At 42.1% G+C, this 10,230-nt stretch overlaps 1 protein-coding gene across 1 annotated transcript; it reads right to left on the reverse strand.

Moving 5' to 3' along the window:
- Window positions 1-1,815: 1,815 nt before the first annotated feature.
- dnajb6a (DnaJ heat shock protein family (Hsp40) member B6a) lies at window positions 1,816-9,998 on the reverse strand. Its single transcript, XM_035635146.2, has 8 exons — window positions 9,807-9,998; window positions 8,965-9,071; window positions 7,216-7,325; window positions 6,916-6,981; window positions 4,949-5,059; window positions 4,697-4,843; window positions 4,350-4,566; window positions 1,816-2,741 (listed from the first exon to the last, which is right to left on the reverse strand). The coding sequence occupies exons 2-8, from the start codon at window positions 9,027-9,029 to the stop codon at window positions 2,636-2,638; spliced, it is 822 nt and encodes a 273-aa protein (XP_035491039.1). The 5' UTR covers window positions 9,030-9,071; window positions 9,807-9,998; the 3' UTR covers window positions 1,816-2,635.
- Between the last annotated feature and the right edge of the window lie 232 nt (window positions 9,999-10,230).

The raw sequence follows: 10,230 nt of genomic DNA on the forward strand, positions 1-10,230 counted from the left end.
ACATGTGTCACACGTGAAAGGGGGGCCAGACCAGCATTTGGCTTGATTGACAGGTTTCTCAGCCCAGTCTCAAGTCACGTCTATTCCTTTGATTCCTCCACTCAAGGAGCGAGAGCATCAGAGAAGTCAGGAAATATTTTATTTAATAAAGAGTACATATCAGTGGGGGGGCTGGCTGTTATATCCCTTCTTTGAGTGTAATTATATTTAAAAGTGTAAACTTTAACATCTTTCTTTATAGGTTATAGGTTCAGGCTTGCTGTTTGGGATTTGCTATGCGTGGATGACTTCAAAATTACTGGGATTTGCTTGTTCAGGCCCCCTTGTGGCTGCAGGGACCATCTTGGTTTTCCTGCTATATGACTATTTACGCAAAAGTTTCTCTTTACTTCACCTGGTCCTACAACCACACAAACACAGGAGAACTGAGGTGAGCTGTGAGAGTCAATGTAATAGTTAGTTATTGCGCGAAATGTATAATATCGCTCTTTCGCCGATGTGCTGCGCGGATCAGTCACAGCAGAGGGTGTGACCCCTTCCCATTTTTGATCATCCATGATCATTATACATTTCACTAAGACATTAGAGACCATTTGACTGCCCCCCCCCCCAAGCCTGCCCTGTGGGTTAATACTCAGCCTCCCTTCTGACTAAGTGGATGAACACTCACAGAGCCAAGCTGTGGAACAGTGACTGGCCAAGTCCAAGCTCCGTCTCTGCCCTCGGATCGTTCCAAGGCATCCAACCCGTCACACGACAACAGATCATTCTGATATCTGCATACGCTTTGCCCATACACATTTCTTACCTCCCCCTTTATTAAAGAACAAATGGTAAAAAAAACAAAAACCTGATGAAATCTGGGGGAATAGAGACATGCAGCAAATGCCCCCAATAAGCCCGTGCACTTTATAAAGATGATGGTAAAACTTATGCTCTTCCAAGCAGGTATCAATTTTCTCAATTTTGAGAAAACGCCACACGGTTGTATTTATTGGCCACTTAAGATGACCTTAGTGTTCATCAACGCCATGCACATTGAGACATGAAGTGTGTCAGAGGGATCCCCTCATTAGAAAACAGAAATCATGGGGGGGTCTTCCGGTAGTTTTGTCTCCAGTTACTCATTCCCGTTTCTGCAAACATCACTGAAATGTTTAGACATCTATGTCGGTGCTGTATATCATAAGGCCTACACAAGGTTTCTGAAAAGACTGAGGTCATTTACAGCAAACACACGGATGCATTTAGAATTTTCCCCATCTGATGTAGATCACGTGACGAATCATGTACAAATTCTTCAAAGTGTTCTTTCCGTGTCCGATTGTGTCGGCCGCTACAGACATGCTCAAATGCTTGAAACAGATGTTCCAGTGTACTGTATACTCTAAAGCAGTCCATTATCTCTGCCAAGGAGGTTATATTTTCGCCCCCTCTCCATTTGTGTGGTTTGTCAGCAGAATTATATAAAAATCACTGAACAGATTTCCACAGAGCTTGGTGGACAGTTGGCAAGGCCAAAAGTGACACTTTTACATTCATAAATACATTTTGGGGCAGATCCAGCAATTTTTTTCCTTTTTTTCCCATGGATCTTGGTGAGGGAAAAAAAAATTGGCAAATCCAGAGGGATTGATATTTGTGAGTGCGTGTAATTTGGTGCAGCTTCAAATAAATATCCAGATCTAGCAGATCTATTTGCCAGAGAATTTGAAAAGTAATCAAACTGTGACACTGATCGAAGATGAAAATTGAAGGTCGGAACATAAATCGTTTCGACGCTTCACCGACTGACAAAGCAGAGCGCAGCCAAGATTCCAGCGTCCTGAAAACAGGACTAAACTCAAGATTTATTGGTTTACAAAGTACACAAATTTTCTTCTATATTCATATATCATTTATAGAATGCCTTCCATTACTTGTGCATCATAATGCAGCTTTAACATTAAGACTTAACATCAACAGGTGTACATGCATACTTAAATAAACAGAAAACACAATGATATTAGAACATATAAAATTGCATAACTCATTCTACCAGCATTGTAATTTTTTAATAAAAAAAAAGAAAGAATTATTATTAAGAAGAGGTTAGACAAGCAGTAAACACAGACGGGGAAGATGCTTCAGTTATTCACTCAGGAAAACCAAATTCAACTTTTTCTATTTTAATATTCAGATGAAAAAAAGTTGGCTTTTGTTTTCTGAAGACAGCATTTGTGCTGCTGGCGAACAGACTGACACGCAGTGGAGTGCATACAGAAAGTAGTGGGGGTGGGGGGGGTTGAGGCTGGTCATATACAGTACAACAGAACAATACTGTGGTCCCAAACACTAAAACAATAACACCACCCTGAGCCAAAATATAACGACAGCTCCAAATCAGAAATGCATTAACAAAATGCATAGAAAAGTCTGCATCCAAATCCTCCGATCTGAATCGTTGGCTAACAAAGGAGAGTCAGCAGGGAGAGGACATGAGGGGGAAATAAACAACCTAAATATGTACATCCATACAATATTAGAGCACTATCATTACATTGTTTTGTTGCTTTTTTTCCCTCTGGTTCAAGCTCAAGTTTGTTGGTATGTCTGTGCTGAGGTAACGCTTCTCCAGCAGAGGACGTCTGGCCCCTCACTTGTGCTCCAGTCGCAGCGGCTGCTCCTTACCGTTAATGGTTAATGACCGCAGGTGCCCGTCCTCCTCCACCTCCACCCGCTCCTGACCGTTCTCCAAGATTCTGCAGGGGGAAAAAAAGTGCATAAAGGTTTAAATCAGACGTTAGTGACACAACTCTACAAACCCCCCCCGCACTAAAAAAAACGAGTGCTTAGCTCAGACTTAATTTAGCTGCAACACTGGCTTCGTCCATCCAGATGTTTAAATCTTCATTGAGCAAATGTTCCATAATCATTTCAATCAGACACGTCACAGCGTTTCCTCTTAGACTTTTTTCAGCAGCAGGGGCAGGACATCCATGGCAGGTTTGTCCAGATTTGACGTGCAGCTAACTAAACGTCCCGCATTTACTGCGCTTGCGACCGCTTTCTCTGTTAAAGTCCAGAGAGACTTTTGACTGTTTAACACGGCCCATGTTTCAGTCTGTGGCTCGGACGATAGCATGCATGCTCTACGCTGCAATGTGAACGTAGAGGAAACCCTGCATCAGGCTCATTTAAGATAGGTCCACAATGCTAATATGATATGTGTCAACTGGTCCACAGAGGGAGTGCTGTCACATCAGAACAGCTGGACACTACCCTCACATCACATTTGTCTAACACCACCAAGCTCTCGTAGTTTACAGCTAAAAAAACACACTAAGGTGTGCAGTGCAGTATCTTTTAATTTAGAAAAGTGTGCAACCTCTTTGTCCAGGGAGTAAAAAGACTTATTTCCTTGGTGATGATACAACATAGAGACACCTAAAAAACCCTTTGATAACAAATTATGGATTGTGTGAAACAAGATTTTCAATGATGTGCACCTATTGACATGGACACTTAATTGCCATGACTGCTTCAGACTACTGCCATGCTCTGTGACTGCAGAGGGAAGTAGCTGTGCTTAAGAGCAGGCTCGCTGTACATGTAAACTTAATGTGTTACACACCATACGTGTGTATTGGGGCTGATCATTTTTTGTTATCACACGCCACTATTCATGCTTTTGGTGGTTTTCTTCTGGCTGGTATTTTTAGACTGATAAATTAATCCACTGACAAGTACAGGCTTATTCGTTTTATTATTATTATTGGCTCTTATATAATGTAAGTATATATATACATATATATATACACACTAATATTACATATATTAGGGCTGCAACTAACAATTATTTTCATTATCGATAAATATGTTGAGTATTTTCTCAATTAATCGATTAGTTGTTTGTTCCATAAAATGTCATCAAATGGTGAAAAATGTCGACCGTGTTTCCCAAACCCCAAGATAATGTTTTGTTCACACGCACAAGATATTTAGTATATTTTCATAGAGAAGCAAAGAAACCACAAAAATATTTTCACATTTAAGAAGCTGAAATCAGAGAATTGCCTTTTTTTCCCCATGAAAACAGCTTGAACCGATTAATCGATAATCAAAATAGTTGTTGATTACTAATTGATTCACTGTTGCAGCACTAATGTAAATGTTTGTATATCAATTCTAATAAATTGTATGGAGAAAGGGCACAAGTCTAAAGCCACATATTTTCTAATGGTAGATGCCAGTCAGTGATATAGATGCCAAAGGGCAGCACTTATAAAGCACATTATCATTAAATGCTCCACAGTTTGCCTCTTATTACCCCTTTCACACAACGTTGTGCACCTTTGGCAGTGAGCTACCTTTTCGTAGTGATCTTCCTGCCGTTGATGATTTTGGTGGAGGTGGACACAGAGCGGAAGTTGCCCATGCCTCCTCCTCCTCCTCCACCTCCTCCTCCGCCAAAGGAAGTGGAGGAAAAAGACGTGAAGCCACCACCTCCCAGGCTGCCCATTGTCGTCATTTGACCCATGTGACCCATATGACTCATGGCGTTCATTGAGCCAAAAGAACCAAAGCCTGAGGTGAAAAGAGAGGAGAGGAGAGAGAAAGGGGGAAAGAGGAGGGGTTACAAATAATGTGTTAATTTCTGATCTTGCAGCTGAAAACATTTTTGTAAATTTTCTTTATTCCCTGGTGCATTTCTTACCGGGGTCAAAAGGTGAGAAACCAGCACCAAAGGGAGGAAAACCAACAAAGCCCCCAAAAAATGGGCCACCTGTCCTGCTGCGACCTGCCCGACTTTGGTGCTGCCGGCTGCCGCCGAAAAAAGGATCATCGTTGAAGGGATCTGCACCTAACGGAGCAGGGAGGACAAGAAAAGATTTTGCTCAGGGGTGAAACTCCTCAAATCAGCACTCTGGTAAAAATGGATTTAGTGATGAGACTTTGTACAACTTACCGAAAAAATCGGCAAATGGGTCCCTGCCCCCAAAGAATTCCCTGAAGACATCTTCTGGGTTGCGGAATGTGAAATGGTCGTGGAAATGGTCTCCATTGTGGAAGTGTCCCCCTGAAACATCACACCAATGAAAACTCATGTTAACACTGTAGACCTGGACCAAACCCCCAAAATAACTCAAGGAATTCAATTCTGCTTAGTTTCAAGTTTCAATTGTCACCATTCCAGCCTTCTTCATCTGTTCCATTCAACTTAACAGATCGGTCTATATTAGGCCTCACTCACAGAACTTACCAACTGTACAATTTCCCCTGGACTGGTCTATTGTGTGCTAGACAGTTGTTCGGACTAACTTTAGGCCCAAAGGTTAACCCCTTTAAAAACAAGTAATGTCTGAATTAAGAGCTGTGTTTCAATGGTAAAAAAAAAATCACAAAAAAGCCCTGCTAATAAGTACAAAAACAATTTGATTGAAAACCATTATTATACAGCAGAGCTATCAGCAGAATTATCATGACAAAAATGGACGGGACATTGCTCAAGTCCAGAGAGTAGCTCGCAAGCACCTCCAGTAAAGCTCTTTCACATGCAGTTAGATGTGGTTGTGCACTGAATGCACTTTTGTGATCACATTTTGCCCCTATTGCTGCTTTGATGGACTGCCCCCGCAGCTAAAAAAAAAATCGCAGAGGAAACACTGGCAGCTACACAAGTGTAGCAGAAGAGTGCAGTGATTCACACACGCAACGACCAATACGCCTTTGCTAAAAGCTCACATGATTCAGTTGCAAAAAATGACAATAATACAGATTATCGCAATAGTTTCTGGCCCAAAAAAACGTCTGACAAAAAACAGTTATTGTTACAGGCCTAGTTAGAGAGTACTAAAAGGTGTGAGCGCTTGGTTGTGGAAGATTATGATATTTTATTAGTATTAAACGTTTATTCAAAGAAATATTTGCAGGATTTGTCCGCTGCCATTTGTAAAAACTATTTTCAAAGTTGGCACACCATCACAGGCTCAACGAGCACAGAGAGATAAAACAGCCGTGGGCTAGAGACATATTGGCTGAATCAAGAGAGCAAAAACAACGAATTGATCAGAGTGCAGCTTTTCTGCTGTGGCCTGACAGAGACTCTGCTGTGAGTGACAAACATGCCTCTTGTTGAAGAGACATACATGCCTGCAGCCCTCTGTCACAGAGAGTTACATTCAGACATTCAGTCACACTTTCATTGTGAGTAGTAAGAATTTTTATGTTAGATATCTATAACATCATTCTGACGAGTCAAAACAATATCTTTAAAATCTTTTTTGACAGTGTTTGACATCTGGTATTCCCTTTTGACTAGCTGGATCCAAATTATTTTTGCCATTCATGTGTCTTTAAATGATTTTTACAATTCAGTTGAATTATGACAAGATTTAATTCCAGTTTCATATATCTACAAATTAATTCTGACTTTTCATAATTTAAGTTAATGATATCTACAATGCCATTCTGACTAGTTCAAACTTAATTTAAAGTATCAGAATTTAGGCAAATTTAAGTTATTTTGAACTTGAATTAACATGTTTTTACTGTAGATATCTGAAACTGGAAATATAATCAGAAGTGAGTGCAAGTTGTTTTTCAAATAAACTGCGGGAAAGTATAAAATATAGTTTTTTTCTTTTTATTCAACTAATAATCGATTAATAAAAAAAATATCAATGAGTGTGTGTAATTTGGTGCAGCTCGATAGAATTTAAGGGGACTGTTGGGCGTTGGCGTATGTATGTGCATTACTGAATTAATTAAGAATTAATATCCTTTAATATCCAAAAAGCACATCTTCAGTAGGAGTCCACTGGACACAATCTATTAGCTACATGTCATGTTTCATACATATGTGCTCTTAGGGTCAAAGAAAAATAAAAATGTTTCTAAAACCAGAAGTCAGTTGTACATGAAAGTAGCAATTACCTCTTCCTCCAGTACTCCCTGTCAGTCCCTCTTTGCCATATCGATCATATATGCTCCTCTTGTTGGCTGGAAGAGGAAAGTGAAACACCTTTAAGTATCAACACGGAGAATACAAGAAACATCCCGTCAGAACTGGCAGGAGCACTGAAGAGGAAATATAGATCGTATACTTTGTTAGAAATGCTCTGCACCCCATCAGACCCTCTGCTGTTGCCATTAGCTTCACTCCATTAAATGTGTAGTGTTTCTCTGGTGTCTGATGCTCGTTCGCAGATGCGAACAGACACGCGTGATACACACCGTCTGACAGGACTTCGTAAGCCTCCGACAGCTCCTTGAACTTCTTCTCAGCCTCCTCCTTGTTCTCTGGGTTTTTATCAGGGTGCCACCTCAGGGCCAGCTTTCTGTACCTACACATGGACCGAAGGAAGATGGCAGCTGTGAAATAAAACTCGACTGAAAAGGCAAAACACTGTTCTGTTTTCTTAAAAATATCTTATTACTGTTAAATGCATGATGCTAAAGATTTCAATTCAACTGAAATGTAAGTGTTCATTCCCTTTAAAGTTATGATTGTTAAGATTTTCCATTACTGCAAACCACATCTTCAGATTCTATACATCAGCTGCTTCGGCCGTTTCTAAAAACTACAGGATTTATAGGACAAAGAGCATCATGTGCTCCAGCATTACTGTGTGTGAAATAATCTCAAGGTTACAGAAGGCTCCCTGTTCACTCATTACACTCTACAGACGTATTAAATTACCGCTAATGCAAAGCCATCAGTTCCTGCTGCTGATTCACACTGACAAACACACAAATGGGCCACAGGGGAAGCAGCCTGTGGAAATGCCATGAATGTGTTGCAGATTGTCCCAAAAATATGACAGTTCATTAAAAAAAATTAGAATATTTGTCGGTGGGTGAATTTTAAATACTGTAAGAAAAACGGTCATGTGAGTTTTTAAATAAAAGCCGTTACTCCCGACTGAAACCCAGTGCAGTTTGCTCTGCCCTCAGGTCGAGTCTGCATGTGCGGGAAACGTCAAAGTTAACTGTCACTGAGAAATAACAGGCCAATCAAATTCCTAAAATAAGTGATCGCCTCCATGAGAGGAAACGTGAATTAAAAAACAGAAGATTAGAGCTCAAACACATGAGGAAAGAGAGATGAAACAAAAATAAAATCTATAATCACAGTAGTAGAAGATCCAAACTCAATTTTACCACACTTTTTCCAGACATAAATTTCCCTCTTCTCTGTAGATTTTTCAGACCATGTTTGACATCCGGGTACAAACAGCTAGATGTTTATTCAATAAATATTATGTAAATAGATCATTTTAAAATCCAACTGTTTACATATTACATTCTGACTGTGTAAGTCACGGTTTCTCCAGAAAAAAAGGATTGTGATGTGCCTATTGAGACTTCCAATTCCGACGTTACCTGTTATAGGACTGATTCTCATATTAAAATATTGGTATTTAAACTCTACTTTTGGGTAAATGTGTATTTTATCATCAAAAGGGGAAAGAACGGTACAAAATAACTAGCTAACATCAGGGTAATCTAAATAATGCCTTGTTGATAGGAACTACTTATCCTAATATGCGAACTACGACTTTGTAGATTCCATCGTGGCGGGTACAGAGAGTGTAGCTATGACGACGTTTGTCACTGACCATGAAAAACGATTCAGTAGACTAGAGAGATTGCGACGGCTCGTTAGTATTCTAAAATTCTCCATACTCTTTTGCTAAAACCAAATTCCATACTGTTGCACACTTCGTAGGAACCCTGCACACTCCAATACGTTTACAATATCAAAAATGACTGTAAAATGCATAGAATTACACCCACAGCACTTGATCGCTATGACCTCCAACGCCGAGGTTATGCAGCTCTACGGCTGGTCAAAAAATATGAAACATTTTTTTTTTGTCAGAACAAGACGTTTTCATTTAGGACCCCCGGTCCGGGGACTAAGGCGATTGCGCTGCCCGTGCGAACGTGTGCTCGCCCGGCTGCTTCAGAGCATCTACTCACGCTTTCTTTATGTCCTCCGCGGAGGCATCCCGCCGTACTCCCAGCACCTGGTAGTACTCCACCATGATGAGTGGATGAGGGGAGAAACTTCAAGGGGCTTGATTAGACTGGAGGAGGAGAAAACACAAGGTGTAAAACACACACCAGCCCAGCACATTTACACATTCACGACGCTGAGATCAGATGAGGTCACAGTGTCACCGCGATGACACCCTGAGCCTACATACGATCAGGCAGGGCGCGGACATGTGGGTTTCTTCTGGGCCCCCGTGCTCTCCTGTCCAGCCACACGCAGGTTCACTGGTGACGCTGAATTGCTCGAAGGTGTGAATGGGAGAGGGGGATGATTTGGTCTTTGAACGTCTTTCCCCCTTGATGGCGACCCGGACCCCGCACCTCACTCTGTGTCACCTGGGACTGGCTCCCACTAGGACCGTCGGCCTGCACCATGTCAGACCTCCTCTTTAAACACGCCGCAGCCGACTTGACTTGCACACAGACCGCGGCCCCCGCACTCCCCCGCCCAGCCTTGCGAGTGACGCTAGCTTGTTTACCTCGGTGACCCCGAATGGCTGCTGCTGCTGCTGCTGCTACCTGGCGAACACTGATGGATCAAAACGAGCCATGATTTGGTATCGACACCTGCGGTTCGCCGGCGGCACGTCTTTTAAGACGAGACGTGCTCGGCGAGCCCCGGTGGCGGACCTAACGCCGCTGAACCGCTTTTGTTCCGCGCTGGTAGCCGCCGTTAGCCGCTGTTGTTAGCGAACACAAGCTGGTCAGAGCGTTAGCTTAGCGGTAAACACCGCTAGCCACCGTTAGCCGCGCCAACAAACACTCACCCAACTCAAGTCAAGTCCGGGCTGTCCGCGACCTCGGCAGAAATGCGGGACGGGAGAGACGGGCCGTTACTTCGGCTGGGACATGAGCTACACGGGTTTATTCATTGTCAGCACACGGCGGTCCTGCGATCTCAGCTCTCGATCAGACGCAGCGTCCTGGTTCTTCGGTTGTTCTTCTTCTTCTTCGCCCTCTGCTCATTTATTGGCGGTGACTCCAGCGTGCAGGGCGCATTACCGCCACCGCGAGGACACAGCAGGCAAGGACAAGAGAAACACACCACACTGTCAGCCCCAATCTTATGGCCACATTGAGACAGAGAAAAGGAGACTTTGAGAATAAAGTCGTCAATATATGAGAATAAAGTCATAATATTAAGAGAATAAAGTCGTACTATTACAAGAAACAAAAGTCATAATATTAAGA

This window comes from Scophthalmus maximus, chromosome 5, assembly GCF_022379125.1.
Source record: "Scophthalmus maximus strain ysfricsl-2021 chromosome 5, ASM2237912v1, whole genome shotgun sequence".
NCBI lineage: Eukaryota > Metazoa > Chordata > Actinopteri > Pleuronectiformes > Scophthalmidae > Scophthalmus > Scophthalmus maximus.